General features: G+C 42.4%; 1 protein-coding gene across 1 annotated transcript; it reads right to left on the reverse strand.

Moving 5' to 3' along the window:
- Nucleotides 1-17,543: 17,543 nt before the first annotated feature.
- Nucleotides 17,544-21,682, reverse strand: zgc:171929 (putative transcription factor ovo-like protein 3). Its single transcript, XM_006800529.1, has 4 exons — nucleotides 21,583-21,682; nucleotides 21,217-21,446; nucleotides 18,549-18,738; nucleotides 17,544-17,866 (listed from the first exon to the last, which is right to left on the reverse strand). The coding sequence occupies exons 1-4, from the start codon at nucleotides 21,680-21,682 to the stop codon at nucleotides 17,544-17,546; spliced, it is 843 nt and encodes a 280-aa protein (XP_006800592.1).
- Nucleotides 21,683-22,124: the final 442 nt, after the last annotated feature.

Below are 22,124 nucleotides of genomic sequence, written 5' to 3' on the forward strand. Positions count from 1 at the left end.
GTTTCACACCTTGACTCGGGCGATTAGAGGATCATCAGGGGGTCCCTTTGTCCCTCTGTGGGGGGATACTCCCACTAGGTTTATATCTGGGACTCTCCACCATTTGACCTTAGAACTGAAGAAGCTTCTCGGATGAGAGGTGAAACGTCTTCAAGTAACTTAAAGAAGTCCAGACGCTTTTCTTTGCAAGCTCCTTTGACTACGATGACCTGGATGACTGAGAACCTTCACAGACATAATCCAATAAGTTACTATTAGGGTCCATTAGATCACATGTAGACCATATATTTTACTCAAACCAGCGTTTGTACAACACAGTCTTTTTGCTATATAGAACATATCTATTATTCGATATTGTAGTGTTGTGAGGCAAAAAAGTTATTAACATGTAACAGAATCCAGTACAATAGTAGTTGTCTGTAGTATTCTGACAAAGAGAGAGGAAGCTTGTTAACATCAATGTGATAAGAAAATTTAAGCCATCAACTTTACTGAAGAGGTGATTTTGGTCAGTGTATTTGATCTTGGATCTCAACCAGTTTATTTTCAAAGTCCTATTAAGGCAGTCAAAGTCAATAGCTTTCAGTCCTCCATTTTTAGTATCTTGGATCAAATGCTTCTTTTTCATGCAGTTAGGTTTATTTCTCCAGATAAAATTAAAGTTTTAAAATTTGATTAATAGCTTTTCCTAATTGATCTGGAATGGCATTAGTGTATGTTGGATAGATACATCTTGATAAGCGTTCCTTTTTTGTTAAACAATTCTCCCAAAAAATTTATAAATCTTTTTGAAGCCAAGAGTTCAGTTTGAAATTGTGAATTGATATGTTATATTTTAACAGCTCCTACTTTTTGACTGGTGTTATTTCCCCAGAGTTAATAATCTCATGAATTAGCGCCTGAATGTTTTGGGGTTTTTTTTGCTAATAATTCTTATTTTTTAGTAGACTGAAATTAAACTTCCAATATTTGCTTTAATGGATTTCTTTGTTTTTTGGTTTTATATAGAGACTTAATAAGTGGTCTGCTATTAAATCCTTGATTTGGGCTAAACCACAAGTATTTTATTAATTCCTGAGCATTAGTCAGGCCCTGTTTACTACAGACAGTGGCGGTCCTAGCCTGTTTGGTGCCCTGGGCGAAAACTCCCTCTGGCGCCCCCCCCCCCCCCCCCCCCCACACACACACACACACATACACACAGACAAAACATATTAAGGATTGTACATTAACATAAAACTGTTGTACACACACACACATATGAAGAGAGAGAGTATGCATAGTATCCAAACAGCCATCATAATTCGTCCTACGAGAACAGGACAAATCAACAATTGACAATAACTAATATTAAAATCTGTAACATAATGTATTGTTTGCAGTTTAGTTTGTTACTGTTGCTATTTTTACCATTTCTTCTTGGAGCAACTGTAACACACATAATTTCCTTAGTGATTAATAAAGTATTCTGATTCTGATCAGGATACATGACCTGCCATTATCCAATGACACATCTGCTTACCTGTATCTTTTGCTCGTTTCTCTTCCTCTTCTTTTCTCTTTTTTTCTAAACTGAGGACCTGATGGCTTTGAACTTTTCTTGTCCATCTTCCATTGGTTTTAATTTTGCACTCCAGTACACCCATCCCTCAACCCGAGGATCACCACAACATAATCAGTTGATCAAATCTCAGGTGCATTTCTGAGATTTCACACAACCCAGGATTCAAATCATGAATACATAATGGACTTGGATTTACAACATTATGAATGAAAGGTGCTCTATTTGGAAGCAGCAGGGCCCCCCTCCCCTTTTGACGGGTTGTGTGTGAGACTTTAAATCATCAAACTGAAAATTTTAAATTGTTATTGATCCCTTTACCCCGAGTCCTAAAGTGTATATTTATTTTCTTACTCTTCTTATATATATTGTTTGTTTACTTGCACTGCTGTAACTGTAGCCTCGTCGTCTCGTCTCTCTATATACTGGACTGTATGTAGCGGAGATGACAATAAAGTTTACTTTGACTTCAGCAGCAAGCAGGTGCACCGAGGGCTCTCGCGCTCACTTTTCGTGTATAGAATTTCGAAAAAACATCGGTGCAAATTATAAGTCTGTATTATAATGTCTGGTGTTTTTGTGTTTGTTGGTTTGTTTTTATTTTTGTTTTATTTTGCGAGTAGGTTATTAGATGCTGCTCCAGCCGGTCAGAGAATCCCCTGCCGCCCGCCCTCTCCTCTCTGCGCACCTTGCAAACGGAGGGCGCCCTTACTCCCAGCAAATGGGCGATAGAAAACCAATCGATGCCTATGCCATTCCCATGGCATAGGCATCATGCGCTGGCTAACGGCGGGGCAGCATGAGTACGAGCATTTTTATTTTTATTTTTGCAGATGCCCGTGATGCCGCCCCCCACCACGATGCCGCCCCGGGCAACCTCCCGTGTCGCCCATATCTAAAACCGCTACTGACTACAGAAGTTAGTAAACGTGGTATTGACTTACAAATACCACATAAATACCTACTTGGATCAACTCACCATGACTTGACTTGGATGGACTGGTACACAGGAAGAGCTCAGGTCCTTCAAGAAAGAAGTATAAAAGGCAGTGGAAGGTTCTATATTCAGAAAGAGTATGTAAATATCAGCACCAGAATGTACTTGAAAATGTCATATTGTTTTCTTCAGTAATATGAAACATGGTGTATTTTGGATTAATAGTACTGCAGTTTGTTCCTTGTATTTGCTGTAGATCTTTATTTGCTTTATATATTTTAAGGTAAGTTCATCTATAGTGTTACATCATTTTTTTAAGGATGCTAAGAGTTTGCATCACCTCTGTCCTGTTAGACCCATTTAGCAAAAATCAGCTTGATTACGGCTTATTTTTTAATCTATTCTATAACATTATCATTGATTGGGGAGATGAAAATTAATGATATAAGACAGTTGACGATATGGTCTGACTTTTCTCACCCAATAAATGAATCTTTAATATGTTATTTAATATGTTATTTTATCAGAAACTAGTGCTGTTGAAATTAACGCTTTAAAGCAAATTAATCCGCCATCACGGTCAACACGATTAAATTTTTTAAACGTAATTAATGCATCTGGAGTGCAGAAGGACTCAAAATCCCTGAAGGAGAGAACCTGTGCTAAAAGATTGAGGAAAACTATTCAAATTCTCTTTGAATTTAAGCATACATTCTTTGTGTTTATTCTGAATTTACTTCATTATATTGCGAGCTTAAATATGAATTTGAAAAAATGTAGTTGCAACCAGGCTATTGATCAAGTAATTGTGATTAATTACAGAAAATTGTGAGATTAATTAGTTATTTTTTTTAATCTATTGACAGCACTATCAGAAAGATACAAATGATTACAGCTGGTGAGTTTTCTTTTTACCTATATAAGTAAGCTTTCAGACAAATGTAGTGGTGCCAATTATTTCAAGAACAATATTTGTCTCTTTCATACAAAATCCATCCTAACATAAGCTCTAAGAAATATTTGTCTTTGAGATGATGAAGATATTAAGTGATATGAAATAGAAATAAATGCACCTTGAATGTTTGCTGAAGCTCAGTATTTAAAACAGAGTTAAATTTGACTGCTGTAATTTTTAAATTTAAATACATTTAATCAGGCACGTTTTTAGCCCAAAATGAATCAAAGCACCCCCAAAGATATCTTACTTTTTTTTTTTTTTTTTTTACAATATTTGCTGTTTGTGTGACACACTACTAAAAATATAAAAACCATACAGTACTTGGTTGAGACGTAATATTCTAATGAAAATGGTTTGTTCCAGCTTGACTCTCCCCTACTCTGGCTCTAGGCCTTTTCTGCCAGAGCAATGGTGGCTGAGACGCAGGGGAGTGCCTGCCTTAAAACAGGACATGTTAGTTGCATTTAACCTGAAGTTACTCTTTATATAATTAGGTAGAAGTCAGACCATATTTCTTTTTAGCTGAAAAACATTACACCCAGGTAACCTGCAGTGTTGAAAATGTGTTTTCGACAATGTTTGCTACCCTACAATCCATCCTACTCTGTAGTAAAATCAGTGACATTTGACCGCCCTGTTGCTCCCATTGAAATTTATATAGCCTATTTAAAATCTAAAACTTAAAATTGTCCATAGCCTGCTGTTGTTACACTGTCCTGTTTGAAATGGAATGAGAGAAGCTGCTTATTTTGTCATATGTGCATGTGCCCAAGGTACTAACTAGTTAACTGATTGGATGCCCATTAACCTTATAACTCCTGTTTTGTGTGTGTGTGTGTGTGTGTGTGTGTGTGTGTGTGTGTGTGTGTGTGTGTGTGTGTGTGTGTGTGTTTGTATACAGAGAGAGAGGCAGGTTCATAATGGATATGAAGGAGCCATATGAGTTGTTCCTTTTTTGACTATGTGGGTTGGTTTAAATTGGCTCACTGTATTGGTGCACGGGTGTGGGGCGTGTCTCATGGGTGTGGTAGATGATAAATGTGGTTGCACTCACCTGTTCACAGCACCTGATGTTGATGAGCAGAAAGGTAGGGTGAGCATGAGGCAAAACTTTCTGTTGACCGCAGCTTGAATGATTTTGATGTATTTTAACTGTAACTTAATGGTTTTTGTATATTTATGCACTAATTGATGCCATAGACCAAGTTGTAATTTGGCATAGTAGTTAGTGCAGTTATTGGTGAGTTGCAGTTATTTGTTTGTGCAGTCTGTGCATTTGTTTAATAGTTAATCCCAGGCACTGATTTGTATAGAGGACAGTTGCATGTGGAATAAAAGGAGCAAATGGTACAGAAGTGTATTTTATGTGTTTATTGTTGCGCGTCATCTATCGGCCATAGGTTGGAGGAGCCGTAACAGGATATAAGGATGTTTTTTCAAAAAAGGAACCACATTCATGTAAAAAGTCCATCCATCCATCCATCTTCATCCGCTTTATCCGGGGCCGGGTCGCGGGGGCAGCAGCCTAATCAAAGACGCCCAGACCTCCCTCTCCCCAGCCACCTCCTCCAGCTCATCCGGGGGAACACCAAGGCGTTCCCAGGCCAGCCGAGAGATATAATCTCTCCAGCGTGTCCTGGGTCTGCCCCGGGCCTCCTCCCGGAGGGACATGCCTGGAACACCTCACCCAGGAGGCGCCCAGGGGGCATCCTTACCAGATGCCCAAACCACCTCAACTGGCTCCTTTCGATGTGGAGCAGCAGCGGCTCTACTCTGAGCCCCTCCCGGATGGCCGAACTTCTCACCCTATCTCTAAGGGAGATGCCAGCAACCCTTCGGAGGAAGCTCATTTCTGCCGCTTGTATCCGCGATCTCGTCCTTTCGGTCACTACCCACAGCTCGTGGCCATAGGTGAGGGTAGGGACGTAGATCGACCGGTAAATTGAGAGCTTCGCTTTTACACTCAGCTCCCTCTTCACCACGATGGACCGGTGCAGCGTCTGCATTACTGCAGCTGCAGCCCCAATCCGTCTGTCGATCTCCGGCTCCCTTCTCCCATCACTCGCGAACAAGACCCCGAGATACTTGAACTCCTCCACTTGGGGCAGGACCTCATCCCCGACCCGGAGTGGGCACTCCACCCTTTTCCGGCTGAGAACCATGGCCTCAGATTTGGAGGTGCTGATCCTCATTCCCGCTGCGTCACACTCGGCTGCGAACCGCTCCAGTGCGAGCTGGAGGCCCTCACCCGATGAAGCCAACAGAACCACATCATCCGCAAAGATCAGAGATGAGATCCTGAGGCCACCAAAGCGAAAGCCCTCCGCCACTTGGCTGCGCCTAGAAATCCTGTCCATAAAAATTATGAACAGAACCGGTGACAAAGGGCAGCCCTGGCGGAGCCCATCACCCACCGGGAACGAGTCCGACTTATTGCCGGCAATGCGAACCAAGCTCTTGCAACGGTTGTATAGGGATCGAATGGCCCGTAGCAATGGGCCAGACACCCCATACTCCCGCAACACCTCCCACAGGACACCCCGAGGGACACGGTCGAATGCCTTCTCCAAGTCCACAAAACACATGTAGACTGGTTGGGCAAACTCCCATGCACCCTCAAGTATCCTCGAGAGGATGAAGAGCTGGTCCAGTGTTCCGCGACCAGGACGAAAACCGCATTGTTCCTCCTGCATCAGAGGTTCGACTAGCGGACGAACTCTCCTTTCCAGCACCCTGGCATAGACTTTCCCGGGGAGGCTGAGGAGTGTGATCCCCCTGTAGTTGGAACACACCCTCCGGTCCCCCTTCTTAAAGATGGGGACCACCACCCCGGTCTGCCAATCCACGGGTACTGCCCCTGATCTCCACGCAACATTGCAGAGGCGTGTCAGCCAGGACAGCCCTACAACGTCCAGAGCCTTCAGGAACTCGGGGCGGACCTCATCAACACCAGGGGCTCTGCCACCAAGGAGTTGTTTAACTGCCTCAGTGACCTCGCCCCCAGAAATTGGCGGGTCATTCCCCTCATCCCCAGACTCTGCTTCCTCCTTGGAAGACGCGTCAGTGGGATTAAGGAGGTCCTCGAAGTATTCCTTCCACCGCCTGACAATTTTCTCAGTCGACGTCAGCAGCGCTCCGCCAGCACTATACACAGTGCAGGTAGAGCACCGCTTTCCCCTCCTGAGACGCCTGACGGTTTGCCAGAACCTCTTCGAGGCAGTCCGAAAGTCTTTTTCCATGGCCTCTCTGAACTCCTCCCACACCCGAGTTTTTGCTTCAGCCACTGCCCGAGCCGCATTCCGCTTGGCCTGTCAATACCTGTCGGCTGCCTCCGGAGTCCCACAGGCTAACCAAGCCCGATAGGACTCCTTCTTCAGCCTGGTGGCTCCCTTCACCTCTGGTGTCCACCATTTGGTTCGGGGATTACCACCACGGCAGGCACCAACCACCTTGCGGCCGCAGCTCAATGCAGCAGCTTCGGCAATGGAGGCGCTGAACATGGTCCATTCGGACTCGATGTCCCCCGCCTCCCTCGGAATGCTGTTGAAGCTCTGCCGGAGGTGTGCGTTGAAGATCTCGCGGACTGGGGCCTCTGCTAGTCGTTCCCAGCACACCCTCACTACACGTTTAGGTGCACCAGGTCTGTCCAGCGTCCTCCCCCGCCACCTGATCCAACTCACCACCAGGTGGTGATCAGTTGACAGCTCAGCCCCTCTCTTTACCCGAGTGTCCAGAACATATGGTCGCAGGTCTGGTGATACGATTACAAAATCGATCATCGACCTACGGCCTAGAGCGTCCTGGTGCCACGTGCACTTATGGACACTCTTATGTTCGAACAAGGTGTTCGTTATGGCCAAACTGTGATTAGCACAGAAGTCCAATAACAAAGCACCGCTCGGGTTCAGATCAGGGAGGCCGTTCCTCCCAATCACGCCCCTCCAGGTCTCGCTGTCGTTACCCACGTGAGCATTGAAGTCTCCCAGCAGGACAACAGAGTCTCCAGGTGGAGCACCTTCCAGCACCCCCCCCAGGGACTCTAAGAAGGCTGGGTACTCCGAACTGCCACTCGGCGCATAAGCGCAGATGACAGTCAGGACCCGTTCCCCGACCCTAAGGCGCAGGGAACAAACCCTCTCGTCCACCGGGAAAAACCCCAACGTACCGGCAGCAAGCCGAGGGGATATTAAAATACCCACCCCAGCCCGCCGCCTCTCACCAGGGGCAACTCCAGACTGAGACAGAGTCCAGCCCCTCTCCAGGAGACTGGTTCCAGAGCCCAAGCCGTGCGTAGAGGTGAGCCCGACTATATCTAGCCGGTACCTCTCAACCTCACGCACTAACTCAGGCTCCTTCCCCACCAGAGAGGTGACATTCCATGTCCCTATTGCCAGTCTTGGCAGCCGGGGGTCAGTCCGCCAGGGCCTCCGCTCCTGGCCGCCACCCGGCACACAATGCACCCGACCCCTATGGCGCCTCCTGCGGGTGGTGGGCCTGCGGGAGGATGGGCCCATGTCTCCTCTTCGGGCTGTGCCCGGCCGGGCCCCATGGACTAAGGCCCGGCCACCAGACGCTCGCCCTCGGGCACCCTCCCCGGGCCTGGCTCCAGGGCGGGGCCCCGGTAACCCTATCCCGGGCAGGGTAAACTGTTCCCTCTGTGTTTTTTTCATAGGGGTCTTCTGAATCGCTCTTTGTCTGGTCCCTCACCCAGGACCAATTTGCCATGGGAGACCCTACCAGGGGGCAAAAGCCCCCAGACAACATAGCCCCTGGGATCCCTGGGACACACAAACCCCTCCACCACGATAAGGTTGCGATTCACGGAGGAGTCATGTAAAAAGTGTAAGATCAAATGATCCATCAATCAAGGATAATGTTGGATCAGTGTTTCAATATTTATATATTTTATTAGATGTACATGTGGTTTGGTTAGTTGGCTTTTGGTTGAAAGTACACCAAGAGAGGACTTTTTCATTAGTGATCTTAAACGTAATTTTTTTTCATATTAATATAATTTTTTTTAAATCTAATTGAGTATTTATCTATTTGTATCTATTATAATATCATACACAAATTGTCAATCTAAAGAGGGAGAGAGAAAAGGGGGGAACGTGAGGAGAATGTACAAGGTCAGGAAGAACCAGATAAGAGAACAGATAGGGAATAGTGACAGGCAAAACAGAAACTGTTAAACTGACAAAGAAAAAAAAAAACTAATTTTACTCACACAAGTTGTGTTCCCCCTATATTAAAGCTGCTATACAGAATCTGCAAAACAAACTGAGTTGAAACATTTGACCCTCTTTAACAACATTCCAACATAACATTATCATTGATTGGGGAGATTAAAATTAATGACATATTTTTATGTGGTTCAGCCACAACTCTACTAAAACTTCAGCCAGTATTAGGTAGGCCAACCTTTGGACCATCTAGTTGTCTGCATGTCTGCTGCAGTACATGCACCACATTTGCGCACTATCAGAAAATGCCAAACAGGTGGAGTGAGGAACTGTAAAGAGAAGCAGAGTGCTCTGTTTATATTCTAAAAATGTTTTAAGCTAGCTGGTTTCAAAGATTCTGTACAGCAGCTTTCCATGTTTTCCAAAAGCACACATACACTTACCTTATCAGGGTTTCTCAAACTTTTTACAGTGTGTACCACCTGAGAAAATGTCAAGCTCTCCCAAGTACCACTATGAAAGCATGAAACTCATAAATCTTACAACACAAAATTAATATTAGGAAATTAGAAAAATTAGTATCTGCAGTAAAGATTTTTTCATACATTGTATACATTGTACCATAGGCAAAGTTGCCTCCATTTTAATTTTTTTTAATATTTTGTACATTTCAGGGACTCTTCTGATTTTGGAGTGTATTTATTATGTATCTGTATTATATTATACATGCACATTAAAAGTGAATCTCTGTCCAAAAAATGCACTCGGTTTACTTTTTACTCACTGTGAGCATCATTCATTATTCTCCCCCAGTAATTAAGGTTACTGTATTTTTTTTTTTTTTTTTTTTTTTAATTCCAATCCATTCTTCCTTTGCAGCATTTAAATAACCTTTATCTGTCATGGTTGGCTGTGTGGCAGGCAGGCAAGCAGGAATGGTGGATCCAAAATGCAGGACTCAGACACAGAAGTACAACTTAAAGCACAGCTTTATTGCTGGGAAAAACCTCTTACTTAACTAAACTCACCAAAAGACAAACAAAAACCCTGGAGGACTAAAACACTGGAACAGAAATACTAAACAGGAGCTGGAGACTAAACACTGGAAACACGGAGGCAAAACACACAGCTAGTTGATGGTACGACACAACAATGGGTTGAAGAAAACACAGGCCTAATATACACAGGGTGGTAATCAGGGAATGTGCAAAAGGAGGGAGACACAGCTGGGAGAGATCAGGGCTAACGAGACAGGGAGAGCAAAGCTGGACACACTGACATAAGACACAGACCTTCACAATAAAACAGGAAACCACACTTTACTAAGACATGGGCTAGACAGAGAGACAGACTTGACACTGAACCAAACCTACTAATATAATAATAAACCCAGTATTACAAAGTAAAAAGCATATAAATCATAATCCTGAGAAATACCACAAACACAAGAACTAATCCCTTAAGAATAACCAAAACATAGCTTATAATAATAATCAATAAAGCACCAGAGAAGGAAGACAGTCCATCATTCAAAAATAAGCCAAAACGTAACTCAAAATACTGGGTCAAACTGACCCAGAACCGTAACATTATCAGATTTGATGGTTTTGTTACAGACTTTTCAAAAAAGTGTTTTGCTTTTCTTTCACAAATGTGGGGATTCAATTGTGTTAAAATGTACAAAACAGCGATGTCATATTTTGTGATGAGGACCCAGGCACAGAGAGACTTGATGAATTTAAGAATCTTATGATTTAATAAAGAAATTTGCAGACTTGCACAGAGATGGTAAAATTATGATTAGGAGAATAAGGGAGATGAAGACAACAGACGACGAGGACAGGGAGAAACAGGGGTTTAAATGCACCAAGGAGACAGTCGGAGAGAACTCGGGACAATTGGAGATATTTAGGAATGCAGGGACTGACAGAGACAGGGAAGAAGTCTCATCATGACGAGTAAAGTTTATCTTGCCTGCTCAGCACCCTAAAGCTCTGATCCTAGAATCGCCCCTGCATTTAATGTATTAATACAATAAATGTAATGTTGGACATATTATTATTAAATTATATTACCAAAGTGTGACAGACATTGGTCTCTTAAAGTATATTAGCTCACTGTTGTTTATCTGTCTCTCTGCCTCAGATACCAATGCAAACATTCAGTAAAAGTAAAAAATAAGATAAAATTAAGATTAAGAGGATTCCTTAGTGTTGTGAGGGGGGGAAAAAAAGTTCTGGATAACTGCTTTTGTTGTGTAATTGGATTGCACTTTGTTAGGCCTCTACCCTAAGACCTGACCAACTTGGCCCATCCAAAGGATAAGCTTCTGCTGGTCTAGCTCTTAGGGACACTGAACCACAGAAAGCCCCATGACCATGTTAAGGTGGCACTTCCTCAGGGGGAAAACTGAAAAATAAAACAAGAAAAAATAAAATCAAATATTCCTCATCAGATTATAACAATTATTTACAATTTTATGGTTGATATCAAATATATTCAAACCCAACAATAACATTTCCCACTATTTGCAATATTTAAAAAAGTTATTCAAAAAAACAGTAAATTCACCAAATCTTGAAAAGAAAAAAAAAAAAATGAAATGAAAATAAAATGAAATATCCATCCAGATATTTACAAACAACAGCATAAGCTTATCCTAATTGGATGACCCAATTCTCAAATAAATTTGCAAAATAAAGTAAGAATAAAATAAGATCTCTCAATATAGCCAATATTTACAAAACTAAAAAGGGTTGGCATAGTAATTTTTTAAAAACATTCACCATGTCTTTTCCTACAATTCTCAAATTAATTTGTGTAACAAAACAGATTTTGTCTTGTTTTAAAATTGTTAGTTTTGCAAGGAACTGAACTCCACTCTCCTTTCTCCTCAATCCACTCTACAACAACAGTCTCCTGCTACCGTTACAGATTCATCCATATCCAAGTTATTTGTTATGGACGTCTCATGGGCAATGATCAGCAAATTCCTTTTTCTTTTTTGTAATATAGTATGACGACAGGGGGCTAGGACCTATCAGAGAGCATTAACTTTCTCTTTGTGAGCTGCTGGAAGCTGGGGTAGAAAGCTTTACTAAAATCGCTGTGATTACATCAGTATGTGAAATGAGGAAGCTGTTGAGTGCAGAGTTGAAAGCTGGTCCTCTAGATGGCTCTATGCAGCAGACAGGCTCACATGAACAAACATTTCTCTACCAGAGACTTTTAAGGGGGTATTGCCCCCTCTTGGGCATTGCCCCCTCTTGGGAAGTGGCCTGGTCAAAGTCCTGACTAGGTCACTTCCCACACAGCAGACAGGTCTGGCCCGGATCTGGTGTCAAGCCGGCACTGCTGGCTGACCTCTGGCATGGTAAGTGGTATGTCATCCAGATATGGGCCAGCTAACTGGCGTTAATGGCACTGTTTATGTGAGGGCATGGCACATCTGACCCGATTGTGGTTTGGTTTATGTGGCCCAGGCTCACAGAAAACAGGTCTGGCCTGGATCCGGCATCAAGCTGGCACTTCTGACTGCCTGGTGTCATGGCAGGGTGTATGTCAACCAGATTTGGGCCAGGTCTAGCAATGATGGCACCATTTATGTTCCCATTTTCCTATTTTAGTTAGAAGACCAAAACTACCATGTAGCAATGCTATGGTAGCCAATGTTTCAAATGCAGGATTCCTGGCTCTTTCAGTCTGCATGTCAAGAGTCTAAATGTAGTTGGGAAGCACTCAGTTCAGAGAAAGTGTGTGAATGTGGTATGAATGTTGTATAGAGCATCCATCCATCCATCTTCTTCCGCTTTTTCCGGGGCCAGGTCGTGGGGGCAGCACCCTAAGCAGAGAAGCCCAGACCTCTCCCCAGCCACCTCCTCTAGCTTATCCGCGGGCACACCAAGGCGTCCCCAGGCCAGCCGAGAGATATAATCTCTCCAGCATGTCCTGGGTCTTCCCTGGGGCCTCCTCCTGGTGGGACATGCCAGGAACACCTCGCCCAGGAGGCGCCCAGGAGTGATCCTTTTCAGATGCCTGAACCACCTCAGCTGGCTCCTTTCGATGTGGAGGAGCAGCAGCTCTACTCTGAGCCCCTCCTGGATGGCTGAACTTCTCACCCTTCTTTCGGTCACTACCCACAGCTCGTGGCCATAGTTGAGGGTAGGGACGTAGATCGACTGGTAAATTGAGAGCTTCACTTTTACACTCAGCTCTCTCTGAGAGCATCACTGCGGCCGCAGCACGCGTCTGTCGATCTCCGGCTCCATTCTCCCATCACCCGCAAACAAGACCCCAAGATACTTGATCTCCTCCACTTGGACTCTCCGTGAATCGCTATCTTATCGTGGTGGAGGGGTTTGTGTGTCCCAGGGATCCCAGGGACTATGTTGACGGGGGGGGTCCAGGTGAGCTCCAGTGTTTTTCCTATGCCCTCCCTGTGTTCCCTCCCAGTATCCGCCCTGGGGCAGAGCCCTCATCATGCCACCTGCTCTGCTCACCTGTTCCTGGTCCTCAAGTAATCCACGGAGGTTATTTAAGATCAGCATCCTCAGCTCTTTTTTGCCAGTTATTCAGCTAACTGCACTTGCCACGTCTCCCCATCATTCTGCTAGCATGCATCTCAGGAACCTCTGGATGTTGATCTCCACGGCAAGGCACACGTTCTGTCGCCACACAGTTCACCACTCTGGTTTGCATCATTTGCCACTTCCACCTACCTGTCTTCCTGCCACCGTCTTTTGTTGATCAATGGAAAAACAGGGTTGGCGTCAACCTAATCACTCACCACTCTAGGAGCTCACCTAGCCATCCAGTTCTCTCAGAGCTGTTTACGCTCCACCTGCCAATTCTGCCTCTTTTGCCTTCATCCCATGAATCCCTCCTTTGTTTTGCCATTAATTCCCATGTTTAAGTCAATAAATTAGTTGAAACCTTATTGTTGTCTCCCGTATTTGAATATGCTTTTTGGTCCTAGTTTTCGCATTAGCCCCCAGATTCCCATGATAGACCCATAAAAACTAAAAAGACAATAACAAAAAATCTTAGAGTACATAAAAAAATTCTATATAATTTTATTTAATTTTGATTTCATTTAATTTGACAATTTGTTGGTAAAGGTGTGACTTGCATTTTTATGGCAGGTATTTTTGGCCTAAGTGTAAACCATGCTCCTTGACATGTAGCACTGGGTTGGCTCTTTGTACCCCAGAGTCCGGGTACAAAAGTCAATTAAATTCAGTTTTGTTTATATAGTGTAATCACCTCAAGGTGCTTTATATTGCAAGGTGTGTGTGTGTTTGCGTAATTTCAAACTGTTATTTAAACTGCCTGCAAACCTGAGCGTATGTTTTTTCTTCTATTCTCACTCCGACTACGTGAAATGGCTTGCCTGCATTTGTATAGCGCTTTTCTAGTCCTTAAGGACCCCCAAAGCGCTTTACACTACATTCAGTCATTCACACACTGGCGATGGCAAGCTACATTGTAGCCACAGCTGCCCTGGGGCGCACTGACAGAGGCGAGGTGAAAACCTACTTCTCCTCCTCTTACTTCAAGAATAAATGTGTTAATCATTCTGATGGAAAATATTAACTGATCTCAATCAGAAAATTTGATTCAGTGGTGAAAGTCTGTATTGTGGTTACGAATTTTCAACGAGCCAATTTTCAAATATAAATTTTAAACTCTTTTAAAAATGTTTGTCTTTTTGTTTTGTTTTTTAAGTGGCAGGTATTTCAAATTCAACATTTCTATCAGCTTAACAAAGATCAACAAACAGACAAACTACGTGCAGTTTGTTACTCAGTGTGTTGCTAGCTAAAGGTCCAGATGCTGTATTTCACAGGAAGAGAAAAGAGTGTCAGATAAATTCACTAAGAGATGGACAAAAAAACAGGACTTGAGAGGAAGAATAAAGATTAGATTTAAAGGTAAAATGCTCAGTGACAAAAGCTTACATGTGATATAATTTCAATCAATTGTTCGGATATTCCTTGGGAAAAAAATGGTGTATTAACTTTGTGTTATGCAATGTCGCATGAAAATACTTAGTAGTTTGTATGGGATGAAAAGGTTTGCTTGTCGCACTGTGGTGACCTTATTGTAAAGCACTGCACTGGATTGGTGTGCAGTGGCTGTGGTGCCTGTGGTCAGTGTTGGTTTACATCAAGTTTAGGAGACTAATTTGCATTTAAAATGATGGTTAAATTAATTAACTGAAATCCACCTTTATACCAATTGTATACAGTCTAGTATAAAGACAACATAGAGTTTAATGTCAGTGTAGAGCAGGGGTGGGGAACTCCAGGCCTCAAGGGCCGGTGTCTTGCAGGTTTTAGATCTGTCCTTGATCCAACGCAGACGATTTTAATGGCTAAATTACCTCCTCAACATGTCTTGATGTTCTCCAGAGGCCTGGTGATGAACGAATCATTTGATTCAGGTGTGTTGACCTGGGGTGATATCTAAAACCTGCAGGACACCCGCTTTTGAGGCTTGGAGTTCCCCCACCTATCAGTTCCCACTGTAACCCTTCACTATACTCATTTTACTTTTTGATTGTGGAGGCAAAACCCCCCTCTACAATGTAGGCAGAAACAGAAAACTGATTCAAACTGAGCGCATCATTAGAATTAGAATTTACATTCACATATTTGTATCATGTACTAATATTATTTTATCATTATACTAACATAGCACAAGGTTCAGTTACCTTTGTACAAAACTGGTTATTGTCCTTCAAGGAACTCTGAATACATTTCTTACTCTGAATACATTTCAGAGCCTGTTGTAGATGTGGAAACTACAGTTAGCTGTACTTATACTTAAGTAAAGAAAGTCTATCATTTTGCCACCTCTTATAAAGTGTGTTTATAATTAATTAGACCAGGGTTTTCATGGTGTATTTTATGACTGTATTATGTTTTTACCTTGTAAAGCACTTTGTGACATATGTCTGTGAAAGGTGCTATATAAATAAAGTTTACTTACTTACTTTCTGCCAAATGATGGCGATGTTTGTGGTGAAAGTCAGTATTGTTTTTTACCAACTGTTCTGAAGATGTAGCAGGACGTGTCATTTGCAGGCCTGGCCACAAGAGGGTGGTCACAAACTTGGCTTAGTGCAGACAAACCAGTTATAACCAGTTCAGCCATATACTTCTTCTGGGTTAGGGTTAGGTTGATCAGGTTTAATGCTTATGTCCATGTGTGTTCGCCGAGGGAGCTGTAAGGTACAATCCTACAACCACAGAATATGTTAGTGTGCCTCAGTGAATTACACTTTTCCCACTCAAGTCCTGTGGAGTCATCTGAATAGGAAGAACACGATCCAGGCAGTCAACACCTATGCCGCACCATGGCATTTACTACTGTCAGATAATGGAAGTGGCTGATATTGAAAAATACTACAAATTGCTGGATAAAGCTGGACTGAAAGACAACACAGATGTACTAAGCTGGAAACACAGAAACAAGCTCTAAGCACAAGATCCATAGAAGCTGGGCTCTTTCATACCAGGCAAGACCCCAGGTGCAGACTGGAGTGGGGAATTATACACACACACACACACACACACACACACACACACACACACACACACACACACACACACACACACACACACACACACACTTATTTCTCACTAATTCCCTAGATCTAGATTACTAGACTAGTAATCTGGCATACTGGGTGCCTGATGGACTGTCACACGTGTGGGCTGATGGGTATATATATAATGTTTTAAATATAATTTGATACAGGGGCAGCATGGTGGCACGGTAATTAGCACTGTTGCCTCACAGCCGGAGTTCAATTCCCCCATCAGGCCAGGGTCTTTCTGTGTGGAGTTTGGATGTTCTCACTGTGTTTGTGTGGCTTCTCCCAGGTACTCCCACAGTCCAAAGACATGCAGTTAGTGTGGATAGGTTATTTGGAAACACTAAATTGCCCACAGGTGTGAATGTGGTAGTGAATGTGAGTGCGACTGGTTGTCTCCTGTTTATATGTTAGCTCTGCGACAGACTGGCAACCTGTCCAGGGTGTACCCTGCCTCTTGCCCTAAGACAGCTGGGATAGGCTCCAGCGCCCCCCACGGCCCTAAAAAGGATAAGTGGAAGTGAATGGATGGATAATTTTATATAATTATGTAGGCTATGTGCCAGCTTGAAGGGCTGTTGTGCACCAGCACTGACAGCAACCCGTTCTTTACTTTTCATTAGTAATGCTGAATTGCCCAACCAAATCACTTAAAGCAACCAGCCCCATCCCTACCGTTCTTTTCACAGAGAGAAAAAAATAAAGTAAAAATAGATACAGCAAAGTCCTCACTGCTGGTAGCACCAACTATAGAGAAGTGCAGGATAAGGGACATCAGAAAACAACCCACAATCACAGGTGCATATTAGATTTATCCAAGTAGTAGCAGTAAAAGGAACTTTGCACCACCTTAAGGTAAGGGTAAATTTAGTTTTATTTCCAAAATATATATAAGTTCAGTGGTTCTTCCTATTACAAAAATATAAATGACAATAAAATCAGTTTTGCAAGGCTGCTTTTCTAATAACTGAAAGAAAACACAACATAAAGTACCTACCTAACTGTTAATGAAAAGTATTTATTTTTTCCTAGCAAACATTTGGAATTTCTTTATTAGTACTGCTAACTTAACAGGTCAGGCTTAGTGGATTACAGATAGATGAAAAACATTAAGAATAATGTACAAACCTTCATTTTTATTTTAAGGTTTTGATTAAAAGCATTTGCTAAAACCAAAAAAGTAAATAAGCACAAAAGGGTATTAGCGCAAGTATACTGACACACATGGCCTACATATTACACAAGGGAATACTTACTTCTGAATAGTTTTCTAATATCTACGAAATAATGTAGCATTAGAATAAAACCTACATGTAGTATGCAGAGGCTGGGTACAGCAAATAGGGACTGAGTTTACGATCTTCTGATGGAAAGGTGCTGTTCTCATGAGCCTGACGACGGTAGTACCTGCGGAGAGCAGGGCTGCCAGGGTGGCATTGTCTCACATGGAGGAAGTACTCATCAGGCCGGCTTGATGTATAACCACAATCCTCACACACAAAGATCTTGGAGCGTCTCTGGCGGTAAGCATACTGCTGATGTACACCATGAATCTTTCTCATATGAGACTCCAGAGAGCAACGCTGTGTGAAAGCTTTCTCACACAGCTCACACTTGTAGGGACGGATACCTGTAGCAGTGAGAGACAAAAGACAGTTTCTCCTTTAAGCTTTCCACCAAGGCTGACATTGTCAGAGAGCTCATGTAATGACTGAACGCAGATTTTCCATTTATTTAAATTTTTTGTTGTTGATTTCCATTAATGCCAGTCACTTTAAAGTTACTGTAAATCCCACAAAGGGATTGCAGATTTCAACCAATTGTAAAAAGCTTGGAAAGAAAGTGACTGGACTCCTTAAAGTTTTTTTTAAGACGTTTCATCTGTCATCCACAAAGCTTCTTTAGGTTTAAAACCAAATGATGGAGACTCCCAGGTATTTAAACCCTAGCGCAGGGGTGGGGAACCCAAGGCCTCAACGGCTGGGGTCCTGCAGGTTTTAGATGTGTCCTTGAACCAACACAGCTAATTTAAATGGATGAGAGGTGAACGGTCTTTAAAAATCTTGAAGATGTCCAGTCACTTTTCTTTCCAAGCTCCTTAGATTATCATGAACTGGATGACTAAGAACCTACATTTCAATCAAGTGCAACTAATGATACACAGCAAACCCATTAATCCCTTAATTATATATTATTATATTATCAGTAACATATATAATAAAATGTACTCCCTTGTAATAAAATTGATTGTGATTCTTTTAATTTGATAAAGATTAGTGGATTCAACAAAATACATTTAGAACATTCCTAACCTGTGTGTGTTCGCATATGTCTCTTTAGGTCGAAGGTATCATTGAATCCTTTGCCACAGAACCGACAAGGATGCCTCTTCACCAAGCTGTGGCACTTCAAGTGGCGGGTCAACATGCGTTGTAGAGGGAAGATCTTGTGGCACACTGAGCAAACAAAGTCACCTGAGACAGGGGAAGTACGGGGACGTGGCTGATGGGAAGAGAACTACTGAATAAATATGACAAAACTTCACTGTAACAATCATCTTTTCTCTGCTCTGTTTAGCATACAAGTAACAAACAGGATTACAAATTGCTAATACATGGTACAGTGTACCAAGACACCAGTACACCTTCCATGCAAATAGTTCCTTTATAAGCCATTAAATCATAAGAGATATGTACAATGCAATCAACAGACCTATATGAATAATGAATTTCTTGGCCACTAAAGGGAGCACAAATGTCAGTCTACTGAACTCAAACTTGATTGCACAGAAGACCAGTGCACAGAAGACCAGTGAATAAGAAATGGATAGTTTTACAATTTGATTTGCATAATATGGCACCTTTTTCTTGATAGATTATGTTCACAGTATGAGCATCTATGAAAGCAGATGAAATTGCCAGCCATGTGTCCGTGTTCAGTAGTTAGGGAGTACTGAGAATAGCTCTAGTAAAAATCACAAAGTCAGCTGTTCTATTAATTGTCACAAATGCTTAACAGATTTTCTGTTAACAAAATAAATGGGAAGTTCAAAAGGGTCCTGTGTTTGAGTTTCTTTCCCCCTTTTTTAGTGGTTATGACCTCATAGGGCAGTATTTTTCTCACATGTAAAGTAGTTCTGTCCCTCTCCAACATATCTGCCTATGTGTATATTCCTGGACTTACCTACTGCCTTAGAGTTGTATGAAAAATATGATTTTTAATCTTAATAACTAATTTAAAGAACTTGAAATAAATGGTTGTTTTTTAGTTAAATGGAAAATGTATCAGATGTGTTACATAAACTTGGAGCATTCCACATTGTAGGTCAAATAATGAGCACATCTAAAATGACCTGAAAGTCCTCTACCAGAGGCCTGAGAGCTTGAGGATCCTGCACAGTATCTTATCTATTTGCATGATTGGACAGGGACCTCAAATGTCATTCCTTGAATCTGCTGGAGCCACTTGCCCAGTTTGAGGGTCACCACTCCGATTACCACTGTTGCCTATATATATATGGAAAATGAATTCTGCTGTCTACCAAAACATCCTGGAGGAGAATGTCTGGTCATCTGTTCATGACCTCAAGCTGAAGCCCTCTTAGGTTCCTGACCTGAGATTCTGTGGCATGACCTTAATAAGGTGGTTCATGCTCAAAAACCCTCTAATAGACTGGTTTCCAAACTTTTTTTGCTAGGCCCCCCTTTGCTTTACAAGAAAAATGTTCGCGCCCCCCACCATGTGCCTTTTTCAGGTCATGCTGTGTGCCACGTTATTGTTTACATGAGATGAATTGCAGAATTGCTGATAGAGACAAAATACTGTTACTGTTAATCTTACTATCTTCAGGTTTTACACGCTTACATATACACATGTAGTTACTGTCCCTCCATTTAGAAAGGCAGAGGCATCATGGTGTAATTATTTTATGTGTAGTTGTTTTTTTCCTGTGTAATAATATTCAACATTGCTATTAATACATTTTTCAAAAAATGCCTCTCTGTGCAAAATGGGTTCAAAACATAAACAACTGTGGAATCCTGTTTGTCTGTGGTATGGAGAGGGGGAACAAATTGTGGCAGGATCAGCCTGATGTTATTTGTATCTCACTGTAACTTTACTGTATAAAGAACTAACATCTCCAAAATGTCAGGAGTAGTTAGTCATTACAAGAAGTGTTTGTGAACTAAAAATCAAGAATGTGGGATTCTGTTTGTCTGTGATTTGGAGAGCCCAGCGCATGATCTCAACATAGGGAAAACCAAGGCAGGGTAGACCTACCTTGGCACTTGTGCAGGTGAAGCCAAAAGGAAGATATGCTTCACCATATTTTCTAGTCTTTGACTTGGAAGGATATTGGTTTGGAAACATATTTGGCGATGCTTCATATCCTGCTTTGCGTTTGTGTGTATATCCAAGTGTTTTCTCATACTAGGTTTTCTGATTGTTGGGGTTATATTATATATTGCCTTGAGATAACTATTATGAACTCAATCAATCAAAAAAAATGTAGCTATAGTTGTATTGAACTGAACTGATTTCCCAAGCACACTGCATCTACCCCCCCCCCCCCCCTCACCCCGCAACATACAAAGTTGTGATGAAAGCCACATATATATCAAGTGGAAGAGAAAAAAGTTACCCAGAGAATGTAATATAGAATATTACCCTTTCCCTGATTGCTGATTGAATTCACTGCCATCTCATGCTTTTGAACTGTAAGTTACAACAAACACCTCTGTTAACTCTGTGTCTTACATCACAATAAATGTGAGTCTGATGATGCATATATTCCAAAGGCAGTCGTCTGTGGTCCTGCCTAAGGTCATGTCCTAAGAATCCTTGCCCAAATTTCTAACCTCCTACTAGTCCACCACTAGTCCAACAGTCACATGATGCTAATAACTATGCACTAAACACTGGGTTAGTTGTTCACATTAAAGGAGTGATATTGTATTTTGGCAAGAAAACCTTTCTCACCTTTGCTCTGCTGACCAGTGCCATTGTACTGGGATGGTAGGAGCCCCGGAGCATCACAGTAGACCAGTCCGGCCTGGTATCAGCTCTTGGTCCTCCCAGTCCTGTTAAAGGTACTGGCACTATAATTCCTCTTGTTGCATCACGTCCTGAGGTGATTACTGGCTGAGGCATGGTGGCAGGGTCTTGGGTGCCAGGACTGCAGGATATCTGTTTTTCAATATTTTCACTCACTATGTAGATAGATAGATAGATAGATTACATGACTAAATTATGACGTTGAAGTAAATTACTGTGATACAGACTAATTGTTACGGCTTTAACATTTTGACAGCAGAAATTAAACTTGAAACCACTTGAAATTCATACCTTGTGGATTTTCTTCTTTCCACTCATGTTGTTCTGATTCTTTCCACTGCCATGCTCCACATGGCCCACGTTTCTTTTTCACAAGGAAAGACCTTGGCATCCTTTAAATCTGTCACTTCTTGGTTTTCTTCTATTTCCTGACCTGTCTCTTATCTAAACGTTGCCCCCTGATCCTGTCACAGTGCTAAGAGATTTAATTTGCTAATGTCCAGTGTTCTGCTCTTACAAGTGCAACCATCTCCTTTGACAGTCAGCAAGTAGAGTGTCCTAGTAAAATCACAGCACTCATTTTCATAACACTCTCTGGAAAGGATGGTGAATGTTTTAGCTCTGGTAAAGGATGGGCGGTTGGAGCGTCACTCTTAGCAGGAGTACACCTGTGCTGATTGTGCGTGTGTGCCATTTTAACTGGTCCTCCACCAGTTTTGCATGTCAGGTAGTGAGAATCCGGGGAGCTTCACATTCAAGTGGCCCTTGGCATGCAAATTTTTGGATCTGGACCAAGCCCTGGCCCCAGACAAAGGGCATGGCCTAAGTAACAG

This window comes from Neolamprologus brichardi, chromosome 10 (genome assembly GCF_056152115.1).
Source record: "Neolamprologus brichardi isolate AB-2024 chromosome 10, ASM5615211v1, whole genome shotgun sequence".
NCBI lineage: Eukaryota > Metazoa > Chordata > Actinopteri > Cichliformes > Cichlidae > Neolamprologus > Neolamprologus brichardi.

What these genes read in the sequence shown, in the direction of transcription:
- zgc:171929 (XM_006800529.1), bottom strand. Translation starts at nt 21,682, where the DNA reads ATGCCAAGGTCTTTCCTTGTGAAAAAGAAACGTGGGCCATGTGGAGCA. An exon ending in GAAAGAAGAAAATCCACAAG is followed by an intron (nt 21,447 to 21,582) that starts GTATGAATTTCA and finishes CTATCTACATAG; the next exon opens with TGAGTGAAAATATTGAAAAA. An exon ending in ACATATGCGAACACACACAG is followed by an intron (nt 17,867 to 18,548) that starts GTTAGGAATGTT and finishes TCACTGCTACAG; the next exon opens with GTATCCGTCCCTACAAGTGT.